At 42.4% G+C, this 21,831-nt stretch overlaps 1 protein-coding gene across 2 annotated transcripts; it reads right to left on the bottom strand.

Annotated features, from left to right (window-relative positions):
- Positions 1 to 803: 803 nt before the first annotated feature.
- On the bottom strand, positions 804 to 6,297 carry PPDPFL (pancreatic progenitor cell differentiation and proliferation factor like). Of its 2 annotated transcripts, none has more exons than XM_079983414.1 (5): positions 5,968 to 6,297; positions 4,915 to 4,979; positions 3,754 to 3,846; positions 3,423 to 3,522; positions 804 to 2,244 (listed from the first exon to the last, which is right to left on the bottom strand). In XM_079983414.1, the coding sequence occupies exons 2-5, from the start codon at positions 4,967 to 4,969 to the stop codon at positions 2,232 to 2,234; spliced, it is 261 nt and encodes an 86-aa protein (XP_079839540.1). In that variant the 5' UTR covers positions 4,970 to 4,979; positions 5,968 to 6,297; the 3' UTR covers positions 804 to 2,231. The 2 variants fall into 2 exon arrangements, with proteins under 2 accessions (XP_079839540.1, XP_079839539.1); XM_079983413.1 differs by having other exon boundaries at positions 4,915 to 5,018; positions 5,968 to 6,288.
- Between the last annotated feature and the right edge of the window lie 15,534 nt (positions 6,298 to 21,831).

The following is a 21,831-nucleotide window of genomic DNA, read 5'->3' as shown; positions in this document are numbered from 1 at the left end:
TTACTTTATAATAAATTAGATTTTGGCCACAGAACTGGCTTGTTTTAACATACTCTCCCATAACTTTTTATTCTTTTACATTTGTGGTGCCCTACTTTCTGTCAACTGCATTATTGATCAGAACATCAACTGTCCCTTTATGTGACAAGCTTTTTTATGGTCTGGATAAAGATCATATTAAATCTTTATGACACCTATAATGTTCCAGTGGATAAGTGAGTAGAACAGAATGTTTTGATTGTGGTTGTACTTTGTATCATGTAAGGAGCACAACCATAGCTCAGTGGTAAAGCAGCCAAAGTTCAGTCCCCAGCATCTTCACAGTGCACTGGCAGAAAATCCAGTGTGAAAATCTGGAGAGCCACTGCTGGTCAGTACAGAAAATACTGAGGTTGATAGACCAACCATCTGACTTGGTATAAGGTAGAACTTCCTATGATCCAATACTCTCAGTGATTGTTAACCGCTGAAAAACAAAAACAAAACCCTGATCTGACTCATTAATAATCAGTTGTTGGAAATGCCAATGAGCAATTAAAAATGGCAAACCCATAATTAAGATTGTAAGGTAAGGACAAACAATAGGATCCAAAGCATGTAGAGAAGCCCTGACAGATGACTTTTTTCTTTTTTAAGAAAATCATCTTTGGGATGGAGCATTTTTAGCAGAGAGTTGGGGCAAGGTAGATTGCTTAACCTACTAATCATTTTTTGTTGTTGTTCTGATTGCCCCTAAGTTGGTCCAACCTTCCAGGCGCATATTTACTATGAATGGCTTCTAGTTTTCATGATCACAAGGCATATATATTTATGAAGCTTTATTAATATAAAACTTAGTAAAAAAAAACAGTTAATTCTGTACATTAAGACATGGCTCTGACAAACACTATACAAAATCTGTGACAATACCATACAAAATCTTTTTACGTGTACAAAGATGAATAAACTCTAACAAAGTGAGTCCAGATTAGAACAGACATTTTTTCCTTTACATTCTGCCTTATTCCTTTTTGCCATTTACTTACCCTACACTCATCAATTTTCTCTCAGTAGATTTAGTTTTTTAAAAGCATCACATGTCTAGGCATGGTAAGTAGTGTAAGAGCAAAACAAGCATGGTGAGCACACACACATGGTGTCGCAGAAATTTCTGTAGATAAGTATTTCAGCATTTTTAAAGTTTGAGAAAAATAAAAGATGCCAAATGAAAATGTTGCAGCATGAAGACATTGATATTTAAATTTGCATCATATAGCAATCCCATCTCTTCATCTGATGAGACTGTATACATACTCTTTAGAGTTGGTGAAAGTGGAAATCTAACCTACCAGAAAGAATCAATGAACAATCAAAGTGTCAATGAAAAATCAAGTACTTTGGTTCAGCTCCTTACATTATTTACTTACATTAAGGCATATATCATCTAGATGTGGTGTAAACTGCACTCTACATAGCTGATGTGGGAATAAGAGATTCTAGTAACACTGGTGTTGAACTGAGTTCCAATTAAATAAGCAGGACTTACTCCCATGCAATATGTTTAGGTTTGGCAAATACAATTCATTTATTTGATGAAATCTTCCATAAATGAAGAAGCTTTTACTAGATTTCTTCTAAAACTTAACATCTACATTTGGCATTTTCAAACAAATTTTGTCTAAACATAATTTAAGTGTGAAGTGAGCTAACAATCTAAATTTAAACCTTGGGACAGACTGAGATTAAGTTAGCTGAATTTAGGTCCTAATGAAGTCCAAGGGGCAAATTTGTCATAACTACTTGTCCCATTGAAACCAGTAGGAACTAATTGCAACTGTCTGGATCAAGTCCCTTAAGGCTAAGAAGACAGAGTGTGCTTGAAGACAAAATAACCTTGAATCATTTTGCCCCAGACAGTCTGCAAGAGCTTTTCAATTTTGCAAAGGAAAGGCTGGATAATTAGCAGACACTCCAGCCTAACAAGTTTGCATTTGCATTCTTCCAATGATATAGAAGAGTCATTACAAAATGTAGAACACCTGTTCAGTATCAAAAACTCTGCAGCAGACATGGAAACTTCAGTGGCTGCCTTAAGAATAAACTATGGATAAATCCTTGGAAATCTGCATTTTTCCTGCAACGGAAGTTTCAAGCAGTTTGTTTTCTTCACACAACTGAATGCAGCCACCTGGAAGACCTCAAGTCTTTCAAGAAGTGAGTCTGTGGATGCAACATCATTGTAGGAGTCCAAGTCAGCTGTTAGCACTGTCAAAAAAATAAATTAAGAATAGACCTTTTATCAAAGATTGCTATAAAGAGTTACTGACAAGTTTGAGTAGAAACCAGAAATGCAGATCAACCTATTAGTCTAAGATTCAAATCTTACATGATCTTGGAAATGTCAAGTTTTTAACTTTGCTTTGCCGCTTGACAATACAGATCATAAATGGGAATTCTCCTTTAAATCCCCTCCCCCGAAAACAGTAAAGAAAAAGAAACTACGTTTGCACACCAGCTGTGAGAAGATAATTTCTCTGGACAACTAAAGAAGTGCTTTTGTTTCTATACATAATAAGTTAAGCTCTACAGAAAACATTTTTTTAAATCTGTTTCCCATAAAACCGGAGAATGGAAATGAAAGATTCCAGTCTTATTGCTTTTTAAAATAGATTTGTAATATTGTTTTGACTTGTAAAAAAAAATGTTCTTGTAAATGGATATTAGCTGACTGCAGATTTGTATATATATTAAAGTCCATATAAAACTAAAGTTACAGAGGAAGCACATTTCCTCTGGAACAGACTTGAGGCCCTTTCAATGTTTTGGAATACAACTCCCATGATCCCAGACCATTGGTACCAACTTGGGAGAAGCTGATCTGCAGCAATGGAATGTATATAGCTATTTGATGTAACACATTAGATATGTTTTAAATAAAGTAACAGGGATGAAATAAATGTCATTTTAGGGCGTCTATTACAAGCATACTTGCAACAGAATCCTATGAATGTGTACTCAGAAGTAAGGCCTATTAAGTTTGGGACTGTGCTCTAAGGATGCTGTTACCAAAAGAAACCTTGTGGGTAGTTGAAAAGCCTAACAAGGAGCTACAGATGTCAAACACCTGAAACCTGTATGGCAACCTTCACATAGTTGTCATTGTTCTATGGTCTGGTTCACTAACGAAAGATCACTGAACATATTGGCAGCCAGTGGGCAATTTAATAACCTCCCACTCCACTAAAATAAATTGGCCTATACTTGCCATTTTTTATAAACCAGACCCACTCATTTCAAGAGGAGCTATTCTAAGTTTAAACAAAAATCAGCATCAGAGCAATCTTTGGAAATCTCCTTTCAACATAAAAGTGGTCAGATTATAAAGCCACAATAATATTAATTCTAATGAATCATGTCCCCCCCAGAAGTGAAGCAGATCTTACCTGCTGGCTGACAATGTTTTCCTGCCTACATTCTGAGGCATTGGCTCACAGTGGAAGAAGCTTTTTATCCACCAGCATCTTTCAAACACGTCAGGTAACCCTATAAAAGCATACACATATGGAGCTGGTGAATAATAAAAACCAAAGCGACAAAAAAGGCTATTAATTTTAATGAAGCAACAATACCAGAAAAGGCAAAGCATACTGTAGTCTTATCTGAAAACATATTAGAATTAAATGCACAGTTGGGTCTGGCGGGTCAAATGATTCCCATTAAGTATGCTAAACTTTTCTGGATGTTAGCTAATAATTTAAGTAAGCGTAAAAATACCATAATGTGCTTTTTCCTGATCCAAGGAGCTTGTGGGTTCAGAGCAGCAAGATGAACTGCTTGAAGAAACACTAGAGTCAGAATTCAGTCGTGCTGTGTGTGAAAAAGAGAGCCTACATTACATTTGGGGAAATCAAATCAGTATCATACAGACCAGTGTTTAAGGTTCAAGCCACCTTCGATTACTTTTAAAGAAACAACTCTTAAAATGGTTAGTAAACACATATCCGTGCCTATTGTTTCAAACAGTGGCTAATTTTATACACTTCTGTAAGCAAACGTTAATTACAAGGAATCAGGTTGCATCATATGACAGCATGTTAAAGGTAAAGGTAAAGGTACCCCTGCCCGTACGGGCCAGTCTTGACAGACTCTGGGGTTGTGCGCCCATCTCACTTAAGAGGCCAGGGGCCAGCGCTGTCCTGAGACACTTCCGGGTCACGTGGCCAGCGTGACATCGCTGCTCTGGCCAGAGCCAGAGCCAGAGCCGCACACGGAAACGCCGTTTACCTTCCCGCTGGTAAGTGGTTCCTATTTATCTACTTGCACCCGGAGGTGCTTTCGAACTGCTAGGTTGGCAGGCGCTGGGACCGAGCAGCGGGAGCGCACCCCGCCGCAGGGATTCGAACCGCCGACCTTTCGATCGGCAAGCCCTAGGCGCTGAGGCTTTAACCCACAGCGCCACCTGCGTCCCATATGACAGCAAGTTAGTATAATTCAAATGCATATACATTCAAATAAGACTGAGATTAAAAAGATTATTTCAATATTAAATGTTTCTTGGGGAAACGAAAGGATTCCCTCAGGAAGAGTCATATAAACAGAGCTAGTTTTAAGGGCAGGTGGTCCAGGAAACTGCTGGGGGAAATCAAGTTTGGTGGGCAATATGTTCCAGTTAGGGGCACCTGCCACAGGTTAGATAACAGGAATAAATCATGCATGCAGAAATTGGCTACAAATACAATTAAAGATATTCCAGGGCTGAGCAAAAGGAGGGGTGAAGCAAATATACCTCTTGCTTGTGGTGCTTTAAAATCTAAACCCAGCCCTAAACATGAATAATGAAACCCATACTAGTATGCACACTAAAACTGTGGCTGTCCATACAGAAACAAACGTTTTGAGATCATATTAGTCCTCCTTTCAAAGCAGAAAACTTACTTCTGTAGTACTGGTTCTTGGCCAGAAGGCACCCAGCAGAAGGCACAGCTGCCATTGCAATGGTTCTGTCCAGTAACAAAAAGGCAAAAATTATGGAAGGACACCTGCAGGTCAAAAGAAAATAGGGAAGTTGTAGGTTAATTTGCTAAACCACAGCATAGAGATCAGATCTCTACAGTACTGGGAACTGTATCACATACTTGCACTATAAGATTATAGACCTTATACTTTATGGGTCTGAGTTTCCTAGGGACAGGGGTAAGATTCTTGTAGACAAAGAATGTGTGGATCTTTCCCACATGTGCCCAAAGTCCTGAGATTTATGTTCACTACATGAAAATAAATCCCTCAGATCATGTTGCACCTTATCACTGAGCTCAGGCACTTGCAAATGAATGCTTTTCAGGCTACATTGGGAGCATTTTAAAGTCAAGAGATGGCCATACAGAAAGCCAAATCGGATTATTTGTTCATCCAGCCTAATATTGCCTGGCTTCGATTTAGAGCTGGCAGCTTTCAGGCAGAAGTTGTTCACATCATGTCCTACTGTAACTGAAAATGCCCAAGCTTGGGGCCTTCTATGTGTGAAACATGTGCTCTGCTTCTGAGCCCCAGCTTGGGTCTTCCGTGAATCTGCAGATCCATCATCAAATTGCTCACCTTATGTAAAGAAGCTACTTCCCATGTTGGCAACAACCCACTGACTATGAATGTGCACGTGCTATTTAGGATCAGGTGCTTAGAGATTCCACGAACAGCCCAACTAAGATTTACATACCAGCACTGCAAAAGCTTTGCAACCTGTTAAGATTCTTCAACTCAAAGCCATAATGCAGAGAGGCATGTCTTGCATTGCCTACTGATAGAAACTCACATCCAGTCAAGGAAATGCAATCTCTACGAACCCGCTTGGGGCATTACTACTTCAAATCATGAGTTGCGAAAAGCAAACTCCAGAAGGCACTTTATTCCTGCAGAAAGTTTGGGCATTCATTCCCGGAATCCCAAGCGGGGAAGGAGAAACTAGGCATGCACATGATCAGTCTAGATTACCTGTTGCTTTCTTTTTTCGCAGAGATCAGCAGCCACGTCGCGCTTCTTTTTTCCCCTTCAGAGAAACACAGATCTCGCTACAGTCTGAGAAAGCAAGCTCGCTTTCACTGCCCTCCTGCCCTCCTCCTCTCACGCTTCGCTTTATATAGAGGAGCCCTCGGCGACGGAGCTGAAATTTGACCCGGCAGGCAGCGGGGGTGGGGGGAGCGGGGGCCGTCGCGCGCAACCGAACTCACTTGGCGCGCTGCCAGCTTGTCCTCCTTCAACCCGGGTCGGGCCAGGCCTGCTCAAGGCCCCGGATCCCCTAGCAGCAGCAGCAGCAGCAGCAGCAGCAGCAATAACAACAACAATGAGGCGCCCGCCCTGGGCACGTGCTGCGCCTCTGGCTGGCCGGGGAGGAGCGCGTGCTCCGCAGTCGCCCTTTGCATCGGCGGCTGAGGGGAGCGCGCCTTCGCAGTTCCTCTCGCTGCTTCGGGCCCCGGAGGGTTTTGGCGGGTGGCAAACGGAGCTTGGACACAATAGTCGCTTTCCTCCAGAGGATTAAGCAGCAGCGGGCTTAGCCATCGAATAGGAAGGGCACACTTAAAAACAAAAAAACCAAGACCGCGTTTCTAGAGCGCTGCTTGGCAGCGCTGCCCTTTGTAAACACTCCAGGTGTAAATCTCTCTGCTCGGAGGGCGCCGGGCGTGTATTTATGCTGCATTTCATAGACTCATAGAAATGTAGAGTTAGAAGGAAACTAGAAAGGTCATCTCCAATGCAGGAATAACAGCTGAACCATCCCTGACAGATGGCCTTCCATTTTCTGTTTTAAAACATCCACCACCTTCCAAAGTAGTCACTGTGGAGCAGCCAATGTTACTGTTTTATTCCTTTTTTGTAAACGGCTTTGAGGTTTTCTGCAATCAAGTGGTATATACATCTTATGAAGTAAACAAAAGAAATATAGTGGGGGGGGGGGGGGACAGATTGGTAAACTCATAACAACAGCACAAAAATGTTCCAGCTGTCTTCAAGCAGAACAAAAATTAACACCAGGAAGGTTGATGGACATGACTGAGTCTTTAATGCTTCCCAAAGCCTGAAGTACAGCCACCTGCCATAGCTCAACTGGGAGGGAGTTTCAAAGATGTGGAACCACCACCAAAAAAAGGGTCCTCTCTTTCATGGTCCCCTATTTCAAACAGCAAAATTATGAAATGTCCTACTGCAAATGTAGTGATGCCACCCAAGTGAATCGTGTTAAAGGGGCATTAGAAAAGTTTGTGGCTAATAAAGCTACTAGTGGCTACTAGTCCTGATGGCTACATTCTACTTCCAGCATCCAAGGCAGCATGCCTCTAGCAGCAGTCAGGGAGTGCTACTGCACTCATGTCCTGCTTGGAGTAGGCAACATTTTGGTCTCATCCATCAGGGCTATTCTTATGTACTTAATACACTTAAGATATACTTAACAGTGGCTGGCAATTTCCCATTTGTTCATCACCATAATAAGTATGGGAGCCAAACCTTTTTCTAATGGAGCTGATTTTACACTGTCGCCTGCAGTCAGACTCTGTTCTCCTTTAATGTTGGCAATAGTGCTGCAGAATGGTTGGCACCGTAAAGCCAGTTGTCCCCTTTCACTCCTTTAAAGGGAAACTGGCAGGACCCTAGTTTCTCTTTAAAAGAGAACATTACTACTGACTGTCTGGACCAGGCATGAGGAACATGAAGCCCTCTAGATGTTGCTGAGCTCCAGCCATCCCTCATCAGTGGCCATGCAGGCTGAGACTGATGGGAGCTGGAGCCCAACAACATATGGAAAGCTATAAGCTCCCCATCCCTGGTTTAGGCAATAGTATCTAGTGTATTGGAAGAAAAAGTTGTATATAAATGTAAAAAATAAAATTACATTTCCGCATTAGTGTACCACAGAAGTGCAGGAACTAGCCAGGTCCATCCTGCCAGTTGCTTATGTAATTGATTAGACAAAAAGCATACATCATTCAAACAAGCAAACATATATACTATTTGTTTCTTTACATAACTAGAGATTGGCGAACTATTCTAAATGTTGGGTGCCTCAAAGCTATATGTTTTATTGATTGATTGAAGTTTTATGTTGGCAATTTATCCAATAATAATCATGTTATTTTTTATATGAAGCCCATCTGACTGGGTTGCTCCAGCCACTCCAGGCAGCTTTCAGTAAAATATAAAAACACAACAAAACATTGGGCATTAAAAACTTCCCTATACGAGGCAAGGAGATCCTGGTACGTACATTATTCTCTCTCAACTGCCCCCCCCCTCACTTCAGCCAACATTTTAACTTTGGAACTGTCATGCTCAGTAGCTCAATCAATGAGATTCCTGGCTAAAAGAGAATTTGTACCTGGAATCTTCCTAATTCTAGTCTGACACTCTAACCCTTGCATAATACTATACCATTGGATTTCCTTATCAGTTTTACTAATAGACAAATGCAGCCAACTTTATTTTTACAGGGATATATTACCAAGCTTAGGAGTTTGGCATGCATATCATTTCAGGCTGTGCTGTTTCCAGTTCTTGACGCATTGCGTTTATCCAACAAGGGTGTGGGGAGCCTGGGATAAGCAGCAATTCCATATGGAGTACAGTGGTACCTCAGGTTAGATATGCTTCATGTTACAGACTCCGCTAACCCAGAAATAGTACCTCGGGTTAAGAACTTTGCTTCAGGATGAGAACAGAAATCGTGCTCCAGCGGTGCAGCAGCAGGAGGCCCCATTAGCTAAAGTGGTGCTTCAGGTTAAGAACAGTTTCAGGTTAAGAATGGACCTCCAGAACGAATTAAGTACTTAACCCGAGGTACCACTGTACTTTGGTACTGCAAATACATCCACATTTGCTAGCAGCCCTGCACTTCATTCACATTTATACTGCACTTATTAAATGTGCACAGGGAGTTCAAGTGTAGCTTTCTGACCTGTGTGACTTACATGAATGAGGGAATTACACCAGGGGTTGAGGGAGTAGCTGTGTTTGCCAGTAAAAGACTGTGGAGAGTCTTGTGGCACCTTAAGGGCTGATACGTTTATTGTTCATGGACTAGGGCCCACTTCATCAGTCACTTTTCAAATTTATCTAAGAAGAGATAAAATAGGAAAGGGGGTTTCATCCTGACGGATGTGCCATATCACGTTATTCCATCTCTTGCAACAGCTTCAGTGGGCGGCACATCCCGTCCCTTCTCTGAAGCATCAGAGCTGGTTTAGTCATGTCTCCAGTACAGCATTGCTCAAAGTGCACTAAGTTCTAATGAAAATGTAGACTTGTCCATGAATGTAAACAAGTAGCAGACATCCCTTTACTTAATATGAAACCTTTACCTCGTATGTTGAAGTGGCATTTTACACTGACCTCCTGTCAGTCTTAAATGGCAACTTATATACTGCTACTCCAGAATGGGAAACTTGGAGGCTTGCCCCAGGTTAAAATAGCACAGCTGACAGAGATAAGTGTCTGGAAGTGGAATGTGTGCTAAAATTAGTAGGATCACTTACTTCGTGTTTTGCTTTTTAATTTGTCGTGATATACTGAAAAATGGTCCGGATGCTGGGTAAAGTAACAGACATAAAATGTTAACATATTAAAGGAGCTCATTCTGCGTTTAGATGACTAGTGTTTTCATTATGTCCACTGAGCTGTTTATAGGGAGCTAATCATAAATCTGAACTAATTTTATCTCTCCCTCACTCTTTTGGCTCAATGTTTTAACCACCTGTCAAGTCATATTTCTTCACTCAGAAGGGAATTTGCCCCTTTGGGGACTGTGAGATTGACTGACATTCTTTTGCTACAATAGGGTTTTCAGAGATGGAGTAAACATATGCTGTCCTTCAGTAGAGTAAAATCCCAAAAACTGGGGAAATTTGAGTAGGCCTGAGTAGCTGACTCAAGATATTTTGTGACCTGAGGTAAACGGTTCGCTCCCCCCACATCCCCATGTGCGTGCATGTGCACATGCACATAATCACAGATTCCCTCTTTACCGTCCCAAAAAGCTGGACGGTATATACACAGCACAGGTGCCCAACACAAAAAACCACTCAGCAGGCATGCAATATACATACTGCGCACACATACTGACCTCACATGCAGACCAAACACACATGCACACAGCGTACAAACTGTCTTTTGCACAGAGGTTTTTTTCACATCCCACAAATGCAGGGACACCACAAATGGCAGGGCTGAGCCACTAGAATCAGGAGGCATGAATGTGCTGCTTACACCATGCTAGATTTTAAGCATGGAACTAGCACCCCCCCCCACCCTGGCTTGCTTAGTTTGGGCATGGTAGTATATGCATTTCTGAGAGGTGTTAGACTCAAGAATCCTTGGTGCCCTTTAATTTAAGGTATTTGTGTTGGCAAGCAGTGATCCAAACCTGGTGACACCACTGCTTAAACAAAACTTTGAGCCCATGACATGTGCCTACAACATGACTACAACAAAGTGGGCTAGAAAGGTCATTTTTAATGGTAGATTATATTCCCCAAATCTCTGCGAAAGATCGCATGTTCTAAAACAGCATTTGCACAACTCTACAAATATTTACAAAGAAAGGAGAGGAAAGTTCATGTTCATATAAATACACGAAGAAGTGAAAAGGTTATCTGATACAAGTACATTTTTTGTTATGTGGGCACAGCGGTGACTACTGCATGATACTGCTTCATTAAGGCTAAGGTCCTTTGTTATTTGCCAGATTTGAATTCATAGTGTGTTTTCGAGTCAATTAAAATACATCTTCTGTTGATGCTCAAATTATATACTCATCAAGATTGATTAAGCAGCCACAGAACACTGTCTTGCTTCGTTCATTTCTAGAACAGTATATGCAAAGCTTGCGGCTCTCATCTGGGAGTGTTTGATAGTCTTCATGTCTCAAATGTTTTCAAACAAGTAGCCTTAAGCATTTGAAATGTGTCAAAATAGAGAATAAAGATAATAAATCATAGTCTCACCAGGTGGAATACACGCTTCACAACTATAGATTTAAATTACAGAAAGGGAGGGAGGGGGGGAGAGAGCTGTTTGAGGACTCACCAACATGCTGTCTGTAAGTGATGAGAATAATCAATTAGCCCTCTCAAGTTAATGTCCATTTTAGAACTGCAGGATAAAAAGGTTACGGGCTGCTTCACACATGCATTTTCATCACCTGATTTCTGATCACCTGCCTGCTCAACACTTAACTATGAAATATCTGCCTATATTTTAAATCTGTGATGCACAATGAGTCCCCTCTTCATGCTGGTCTTCCAGTAATGAAAATCCTGGCGTGAACCAACCTCAATGCTTATGCTGCACAAAACACTTTTTTTTTAAAAAAAATTATTTCAATCCACCTTTCCTTATTCCAAGTTCCAGACATTTTTGGAGCAAGTACTATGCACATTTCCTTTCATCTCTTGACCTGGAGATAAAAACTATTTTATATAGAGAATGATAGGGCAGACATTCTGCAGAATGTCCCTCCTGCTAGAATGCTTGATGTTGCTTTTCTAGAGTTGTACTTTTTATCTTATTACAATGATCTTGCTATTTTATCACAGTTTTATAACAAGCTACCCTGATAATGTATTGAAGAGGTATTGAACAGCGGGGCATAAATGTTTGTGTGTGTGTGTGTGTGTGTGTGTGTGTGTGTTGTGTGATGACCAGCAAGACCAGATTAAAATGGTGCAATTGGACAGGAATGATGATAAAAATAAAATGTTAAAAGGTTGTAGCAAAATATGGCATGCACAGTAATAAATACATTATTATCTTGACAATTGGTCAAAAATATAATACTTTGCTCTCTTCTCTCTCCTAAATCTGAAATAGCATTCCTTCCTGGTTTTGATGTGTTTCATCCTTTGCTTTTGGTCATCATTTCATCAGGTGTAACTCTCACCAAAAGCTGTGTACTATTTCCCCCTGAGTAGTCAGAAGTAAGTCCTGTTGAGTTCATTTGGGCTTACTCCCAGGTAAGCGGGCATAGGACTGTAGCCTTCGGTTTCTCTTTGTGGTATACAAATAGGTCTAGTAAAATAAATAAATACATTTTTATTTGATAACACTTTTTATCATTCCAAATGTTCTGTGCTGGATGGGGGGTGGCTTTTTAGGGAACTCCACCATGATTCCCAACCATCTTAATCCCGTCTTGATGACAGGGTCCAAGGAGTGAAGCAAGGGCTAGACTTGGTGAACAACACATAGGGCAGTGCTGGCTAAGCAAAAGACTGCAGTCTGAAGCAGCGGCAAGTTATTTTGTCACTCAGACTGACAAAACCATCCATCTATCCTTCCACCCACCCACCTTCTGCCACTCACTGTAATACTGTTACTGCACGATAATAGTTCAAATTCCAGCTGTACAAAAAAAGGGGAGATGACTCATTGGCAGGGGTGGAGATTTCATCACAAGGCCTACTTTGGGGTAGCAGAACGATCCGAATCCCAGCCAAGCACCAGCTGGAGCAGTGAAGCCGACATCACATCCTCCGACGCATTGCCCACTGCAGCCTGCAGCTGGTGTGGCATTCAGGTGTGTATCACGCCTGATGCTGTCAAGTGACAGCAGTAGGGCTGGCTCGGGATCAGGAGATCCTGGACTAGCTCTGCCCCTTCCTGTCCCTGAAAAAACCCTGTTTCATGACTTTCCATGGGCTTCTGCATGTGGAAACATCACCTGAAGCACTTCCATGAACAGAATGGGGATCTCCAACGACACACACCCAGCACTATGGGGCTGGAGTTTGGATTGCACCCTGAATTGCCCATGAAAAGCAATGCCTTTTAAGAGGATTTACTGTGGCTACTTTATATACATCATAATAACAAGACATGTAAGTACTGCTGAGGAATAATCACATATGACAAGGTGCAACTGCTTCTCTAAATGATAGCCACAGAACCTGTGTCTGTAGTCCATCTCTCTGCTGTGGGATTGTTCAGAGATACTGATGAATACCATCTCAAAATCAGCATTGACAAGCTTTCTCCATGGATCCATGGCTACAGCCTTAGCAAAACACCCAACAGTGCCAGATTTAGGGCAGTGTTGGTGTTTCCCTGCACAGGGTACATAGCTGAGGGGGCACAAAATAAAAATAGTAATAATAATAATAATATATGGGTACCTACTGAGAAGATTCATAAAAAAGCAACTGTACCAAAAGAAATTATTGTTCAAATAAGAAACATGGGGGGGTGGGGAGTGCCAAATGTTGTTCTTGTTCAGGGCACCAATTACTAAAGTCTGCCCCTGTACTTAACAACCCCAGCAAAAGGCTACACTTGTCCACTTAGTAATGAAAACATCAATCAGACCTTGAGAATGCTGCAGTAACATACAAAAGTTCACAAAAGTAAGTTCATGATCACACAAAGCCAAGTGTACAATATGAAAGGGCATCCTGATCAAAACAACAGTCAAGATTTTATTATCTCAGTGTGCAGTGTGCTGGTAAGTAATCTTTGACAGATGTGTCAGGCAGAGGCAGTAAAAGTAATCTGTAGTCTTTGCAGAGAATGAGGAAACTGTAACTATCTTCATATTTTCATTGTGGTTCTTTGAATGGTGCAACAACTCATGTCCTCTCCTGTGTAGGTTTTGTGAGCGAACTGAATGTATAAACAGCAGCAGGACACACAAAGTAGACTAAAGGTTCAAGAAAAATAAAAGTTAATTCTGAAATTCTTATACCTGTACTCATCCTTATTTTAAAAGCACTGGGTATTTGTAGATTTCATTTAAAGCATTACATCTTAATTTCACATAGTTCTTTTAATTTATACCCCTCCTTTTTAATTAGAGTTCCAGTTAGAGTAATATTTCAATTTTCTATTCTCATCTTAATTAGATACTGCATATATTCTCATTAAAATTAAAAGTGTTGTATAAGTTCTAAGGCAGGTGTGGGCAACCTTTGGCCCTCCAGATTTTGCTGGACTACAGTTGTCATCCCTGACAATTGGTCATGATGGTCAGGATTGATGGGTCTAGGAGTTAAACAACATCTGGAGGGCAAAAGGTTCCCCACCTCTGTCCTAGGGTTATTATTTGTTATGTCTTAATTGTGTTAGCCTTTCAGATCAGAGACATATTTTGTATGCTCTGTTAATCCCAATACATTGACCCTAATGATCATCATAAGAAAAAGAAAAAATGGAAGGAGGGGTTTCTAAAATTGGCCATAGTGCAGCAGACTAATTTCCCACAGATACTTATTTCTGATTGTGCCTAATGTTCATGAAAGAAGCATACAAATAATTGAATAATGTCTCTCCTGTTACAGTATTTGTCAAGAAGACATTAGTGATGCATTGGGGACACAAAGTGAATCCCATTTCCATCTTAGATAATGGCTAAAGATTACCACAGTTCCATATTATTCTGTGTACTTCACATGAGTTTTAAACTTTGTTCGTTAAACTTCCATGACCAATGACAGAGTGCTGCTTATGTATTTAGCAGATGTGACCCAATTAAGCTGAGTGACCACATGTTATCTCTATTGTTCAAAGCCTTCATTCCTCCAACAAAACTTAGAATAAGACAATCATAGAATTCTAGACTTGGAAAGGACCCTGAGAATCATCTAGTCCACACCCTGCAGTGCAGGAATATGCAGCTGTCTCATATGATCATAGAACCTGAAACCTTGGCATTATCAGCACCATGCTCTAACCAACTGAACCACCAGTGAGCCAACTTCCCCCTGTTCACACAACATCCCTTTTCAACCATCTTTTCTTTGGTTCGTTGATCACTGGCTTAGCTCTAGAGTAAAGCTTGAAGACTGTATAAATTGGTTCCATCATTACTGGATTATGCTCCCAAGGTCTGCATATTGTTAGAAATAATCAGAAAGATGTGTGTGTGTAGAAGCTACACAAACATCTATTTTAAAAAAGAGGAAAAGGACAGCATGGCCATTGGACTTTTAAGAGCCTAGGATCTATATAGACTTCACGTCCACTCATGGATGCCTGGCAATCTTAAATACATAAGATGCTTTGCACACACTTGGTGGTTGGGGTGTTCCAACATGACTTCACAACCCCACTGTGTGTAGCCTAGAAGTTCATATTGACTTTGTGTTGTTTGGTGCCATAATGTATCCGGTTTGTGGAATACTAGATATGTTGCACTCTCTCTTTCCACCTGTTCTAAGATATCTCTCTCAGTATCATTTATTATTTATTTACTGCATTCCTATCCCACTTTTGGGACGCGGGTGGTGCTGTGGGCTAAACCACAGAGCCTAGGGCTTGCCGATCAGAAGATTGGCGGTTTGAATCCCCACGACGGGGTGAGCTCCCATTGCTTGGTCCCTGCTCCTGCCAACCTAGCAGTTCGAAAGCACGTCAAAGTGCAAGTAGATAAATAGGTACCGCTCTGGCGGGAAGGTAAACGGCGTTTCCATGTGCTGCTCTGGTTCTCCAGAAGCGGCTTAGTCATGCTGGCCACATGACCCGGAAGCTGTACGCCGGCTCCCTCGGCCAATAAAGCGAGATGAGCGCTGCAACCCCAGAGTCGGCCACGACTGGACCTAATGGTCAGGGGTCCCTTTACCTTTACCTATCCCACTTTTTCCTCCAAGGAGCTCAAGGTGGCATGCACTGTTCTCCTCCCTCCTCATTTATTCCCCACAACAACCCTGTAAGTCAAATTAGGCTGAGATGCAGTAATTGGCTGAATGTCACTCAGTGAGCCTTATTGCTGAGTGGGGATTTGAACCCTGGTCTGAGGGACGCAGGTGGCGCTGTGGGTTAAAGCCTCAGCGCCTAGGGCTTGCCGATCGAAAGGTAGGCGGTTTGAATCCCTGCGGCGGGGTGCGCTCCCGCTGCTCGGTCCCAGCGCCTGCCAACCTAGCAGTTCGAAAGCACCTCCGGGTGCAAGTAGATAAATAGGGACCGCTTACCAGCGGGAAGGTAAACGGCGTTTCCGTGTGCGGCTCTGGCTCTGGCTCTGGCCAGAGCAGCAATGTCATGCTGGCCACGTGACCCGGAAGTGTCTCCGGACAGCGCTGGCCCCTGGCCTCTTAAGTGAGATGGGCGCACAACCCCAGAGTCTGTCAAGACTGGCCCGTACGGGCAGGGGTACCTTTACCTTTACCTTCCAGTTCCTAGTCCAACACTCTAAGCACCACACCACACTGGCTGGACAATGGGATGATGGGGCACTGAAGAAGTTATGAGGAACAAATGTGCGTTTCTAGAGGGAAATGCTAATGACAGCATCCAGCATCAAATCCAATGCTTGCCAAACCCCTCAAGGGCCTCATTAAAGGTGCCTCAGGACCAAAGTTGTTTTAAGTGCAAGTTAAGTGCAATGGCATAACTTGCTCATTGATAGTTTCATCAGCATACAGCAAATCTGCCTGTGGTCAATTTATATGCCCCATGAACATTGATTCCGATCTATAATTAATTAGGAGTTATTCAATATTTCAGTATACCAGACTGGAGTAATTCTTCAACTCCACCATCTTCTCTGAAATGAAAAAAGTAGCATTTTAATAGTGTAGTTTGCCTGAGTTTGCTACAATGCATACAGTTTATTGTTATATATTTGTGAACAAGGTTAAGAGTCTATAATATCCTGTCCCAGTGCAATCTGATACTATATGGTGCTTTTATTTCCTGACTCTTATCTCAATTCTCTTGGAAAATTCATCCATGCCTGGTTCTGTCTTCTTTGACTGATTATATATTATGAAATGCTTTCTGTATTTGATTTTTGAAATGACAAATGAATGGCTTGAGGTAGTCAGTGTAGTTTAATTTGATTGAACAGATCATATCTAGTAATCATAACTTTTATAGAGCATTGGTGGGAAGTAAGCAGTGTTCCTGTGTGTGAGAGAGAAAGAAAGATAGAGCTATATTTATGGCCTTTCACTCCCATTTTGCCAGTCCTCACTCTGCTGTTTGGACTAGTAGGGACAATGATCTTCTGTAGAAAATACAGTTGGACGGGCAGTGTAAAAGTATAATAAATACACCATCCTTATAAATAGCATTCAGAACAAACCTTCCACCAGGTGTGATGGACTTTGACCCTTCAGCTGCTGCTGAACTACAATTCCCATCATCTCTGACCATTGGCCATACCTGCTAGGGCCGATGGAAGTTATAGTTCAGCAACATTTGGAGGGTCATTTGTTCCCTACCCCACTCCTGAGTTTTGTGGAGACTTCTGAGGGGGAAATTCTAAACCCTATATCGAGTTAAATATATTTAAGCTCATTCAGTTGTTCACATTTTCCCCCCAGAACGAAATAGAAATGGTAGGTCCTTTTGACCTGTGGTTCCCACAAAGTTCTTTCATTCTATGCTCCTAAGGGATTGTGCTAATTCATGGGTAGGAAAACTAAGGCCCAGGGGCCGGATCCGGCCCAATCACCTTCTAAATCTGGCCCACGGACGGTCCGGGAATCAGCGTGTTTTTACATGAGTAGAATGTGTCCTTTTATTTAAAATGCATCTCTGGCTTATTTGTGGGGCATAGGAATTCATTCATTTTTTCCCTTCAAAATATAGTCCGGCCCCCCACAAGGTCTGGGGGATAGTGGACCGACCCCCTGCTGAAAAAGTTTGCTGGCCAATATGCTAATTATACTTGTTCCACCAGCCTTTCTTAATGTCTCTGGGTCAAATTACACATTATGTTACACACACATTTTCAGTGCCATTGCCTAGCACTGGTGATTTCCTGTTGACAGAAAAAGCTGCCAGGTGGGCCCCCGAGCCATATCAGGGCCATAGCACATGTGCAGCAAGTTTTACCCCTTTTCTTGCACTGCCTCCCCCCTACCCCCACTGCTGAGAATCCCCTCTTCTCCCAAGCTGCTATTCCCACTCCCACCCCCGAAGTGTCTGGTTAATCTCTGTTTTCATTGCAAACCAAGAATTCATTTTAAAGCAAATGCAATTAATAGGTTAATCCATTAATCAACTAAAATCTAACAATGGTCTCAAAGTCTCTCCCTCTGGAATTGGAATTTCAGCTCAGTTCAACAGCATAGCAAAGATTTTTATTGTTGGTAGTCAATGACCATTACAATACAGATGTGTGACTAGATGCAAAGAAATAAGAAAAGGGTGTGTGTTTTAATGCCTTTCAGCCTTAGTAGGTTCCAGAGCAGTGCACTAAAATGGAATATATCTTTCCTGTCAACTGTTTTCCCCTTTGTGGTATTCTTCCAGGTACCCTTGCAGATCCAGTAATAACTCAGCCCTAAATATGCTTTTCATTTAAGAAAATAACAAAACCAAAAGGCTACGAGGGCTTCTTACATGAATTTATGTGTAATATGTTCTAATCTGCATTATTTGTTTCTATGTAATTGTACTGCTGGAAGCCACCCCTTGATGATGCCTTTGTCCTAAAAGATGAGGCATAAATTTGTATAAACCGGAACAAGGAACCAGGCTGTGGCTCTCCAGGTGTTGCTAGACTCACTGTTTAGCATGCTGAACAAGTGAATTACTGATTAACAGATTATAAAAAAACACTCAATCAACAACCATGCACTGCCTGGATAGCATCAGAGTAAGGTGATAGTACTGTGGGCCAAGTTAAACAACTCTCAGGGGAGAAAAAGTCCCTATGGCATTCTGAGAAGTGAAGCAACAAGGTTAAATTTATACCAGACACCTCTGCTGCTGGGAAGAGAACAAGTCATTCTTTGTTGATCCAGAATCTTCTAAATTATAATGTGTACTCATTGCCCTCCAGCAAAGGCCAAAAATGTTTTGGGGTAAGGGTCAAACCAGGATGCAGTATATTCTTCACCTGCCCAGTTGTTGTTGTTGTTGTTGCTGCTGCTGCTGCTGCTGTTTCAACATAATACAATACCATAGAAATTATGTTTAGGGATAGATTGTTTTTGTAATGTTATGAGAACTTATAATGTGCTTTAAGGAGATTTTTTGGCTATTTGTGAAATGTTACAATATTTATGAAAGATTAATAGCCTAGTCAGCCATTTTATACAAAACCATCCATTTGCATCAACCCCAACTGAATTGGCAGCTTATTGCTCAAGTTTGCTAAACACTTTCAACCGATGCCAAGTAATGAAGACCAGATGATACTGTGTAGGTGCTTTCAAATGCAGTGGTACCTTGAGTTACAAACACTTCTGGTTACAAACTCCACTAACCCAGAAGTAATACCTCAGGTTAATAACTTTACCTCAGGATGAAAACAGAAATCACGCGGCAGTGGCGCGGCGGCAGCAGGAGGCCCCATTAGCTAAAGTGGTACCTCAGGTTAAGAATGGTTTCAGATTAAGAATGGACCTCCAGAACAAATTAAGTTTGTAAGCCGAGGTACCACTGTATTGAGCTGGTCTCCTCCAGGCATTGCCATTCAAATGGTGTGTGCACACCGTCATGTGAACGATTATGCGGGAAGAGGTTTACATGCCCGCCCGCCCCCCAGCTTTTCTTGTAGCACAGTTCATTCTTGATCTTTTTCAGCCATGAAAATCACCTTTCTCTTGAGCTGTTTGTCACTCTGAGACTTAAAAAGTGACACAATGTTGCTTCTACATTAGGGAAAGTCAATTGCCTCTTCCCTTACATGATGACTTGATACAGTTTCTTGTGTAATAAATGTTTTTTTATCCAAGTGATTTGTTTGATATAAGCATGGATGTTCTTTATTTCCATCAACAATGTTGCCTGAAGCTTTATACTGCTATACAACTGTTTTTCTGAAGTCGCAGGATTAAAATGTATATGGTTGCTGGTTTCATCAAGCTGGTTTCAAGTGCATCCATCACAGGAATAAAGGACTCAAAACTTGTCTCTTTCAGAAAGCCTTTCATCAGCATCAGGTGCATCACCATCATTACACACACAGACACACACACACACACACACACACACACTATTTTTATCTTATTCACACATTTGCAGTTTACATCAGGCAGATATTCTTTCGCTTTGAGTTCTATTTCATGAAAACTTTCTCAGGTTTCTTTTAAGAAGTGAGAGAGTGGTATGTAAATATTTGCACATGTGCTAAAAGTTATCTGGGGTTCCTGCAGAGCCCTGCTGCTTTTGTGGAACTGAGCTAACCAACAATTCCACAGTTCTGGCATGAACACAAACTCTCATTCCTCCATTTTCTCCTGAAGTGTGGCAGTTATCTCCTTTTATCACCCTTTTCAGAGGGTGATATCACTAGGTCTGACCATGAGCAAGGGCCATCCACAGCTGAGGCATAACTCTCAACTATGGCTTAAGATGCCTTTGCATGTGCTTCCTACCTCAGCTGTGCACATTTAAAGTACATGGCAACCCCCTCCCCCAGAACTGTGGGAACTATAGTCCACTAAGGTTGTTGAGAATTGAAGATTAGTGAGGGGTAATTGGCAGGAAGTGAGGAGGAATTAAGGGGACGCAGGTGGCGCTGTGGGTTAAAGCCTCAGCGCCTAGGGCTTGCCGATCGAAAGGTCGGTGGTTCGAATCCCTGCGGCGGGGTGCGCTCCCGCTGCTCGGTCCCAGCGCCTGCCAACCTAGCAGTTCGAAAGCACCTCCGGGTGCAAGTAGATAAATAGGGACCGCTTACCAGCGGGAAGGTAAATGGCGTTTCCGTGTGCGGCTCTGGCTCACCAGAGCAGCGATGTCATGCTGGCCACGTGACCCGGAAGTGTCTCCGGACAGCGCTGGCCCCTGGCCTCTTAAGTGAGATGGGCGCACAACCCCAGAGTCTGTCAAGACTGGCCCGTACAGGCAGGGGTACCTTTACCTTTACCTTGAGGAGGAATTAAAGAACCTTTTAATGAGGGTGAAAGAGGAGAGCGCAAAATATGGTCTGAAGCTCAACATCAAAAAAAAACGAAGATCATGGCCACTGGTCCCATCACCTCCTGGCAAATAGAAGGGGAAGAAATGGAGGCCGTGAGAGATTTTACTTTCTTGGGCTCCATGATCACTGCAGATGGGGACAGCAGCCACAAAATTAAAAGATGCCTGCTTCTTGGGAGAAAAGCAACGACAAACCTAGACAGCATCTTAAAAAGTAGAGACATCACCTTGCCAACAAAGGTCTGTATAGTTAAGGCCATGGTTTTCCCAGTAGTTATGTATGGAAGTGAGAGCTGGACCATAAAGAAGGCTGATCGCCGAAGAATTGATGCTTTTGAATTATGGTGCTGGAGGAGACTCTTGAGAGTCCCATGGACTGCAAGAAGATCAAACCTATCCATTCTGAAGGAAATCAGCCCTGAGTACTCACTGGAAGGACAGATCGTGAAGCTGAGGCTCCAATACTTTGGCCACCTCATGAGAAGAGAAGACTCCCTGGAAAAGACCCTGATGTTGGGAAAGATGGAGGGCACAAGGAGAAGGGGACGACAGAGGACAAGATGGTTGGACAGTGTTCTCGAAGCTACAAACATGAGTCTGACCAAACTGTGGGAGGCAGTGGAAGACAGGAGTGCCTGGAGTGCTCTGGTCCATGGGGTCACGAAGAGTCGGACACGACTAAACGACTAAACAACAACAGGGACGCAGGTGGTGCTGTGGTCTAAACCACAGAGCCTAGGGCTTGCCGATCAGAAGGTCGGCGGTTCGAACCCCCGCAATGGGGTAAGCTCCCGTTGCTCAGTCCCTGCTCCTGCCAACCTAGCAGTTCGAAAGCACGTCAAAGTGCAAGGAGATAAATAGGTACCGCTCCAGCAGGAAGGCAAACGGTGTTTCCGTGCACTGCTCTGGTTCGCCAGAAGCGGCTTCGTCATGCTGGCCACATGACCCGGAAGCTGTACGCCGGCTCCCTTGGCCAATAAAGCGAGATGGGAGCAGCAACCGCAGAGTCGTCTG

The sequence above is a fragment of the Podarcis cretensis genome, assembly GCF_951804945.1.
Source record: "Podarcis cretensis genome assembly, chromosome: 7".
Taxonomy (NCBI): Eukaryota; Metazoa; Chordata; class Lepidosauria; order Squamata; family Lacertidae; genus Podarcis; species Podarcis cretensis.
The sequence above is the reverse complement of the archived record's forward strand: the minus strand, read 5'-3'. Positions and strand labels throughout refer to the sequence as shown.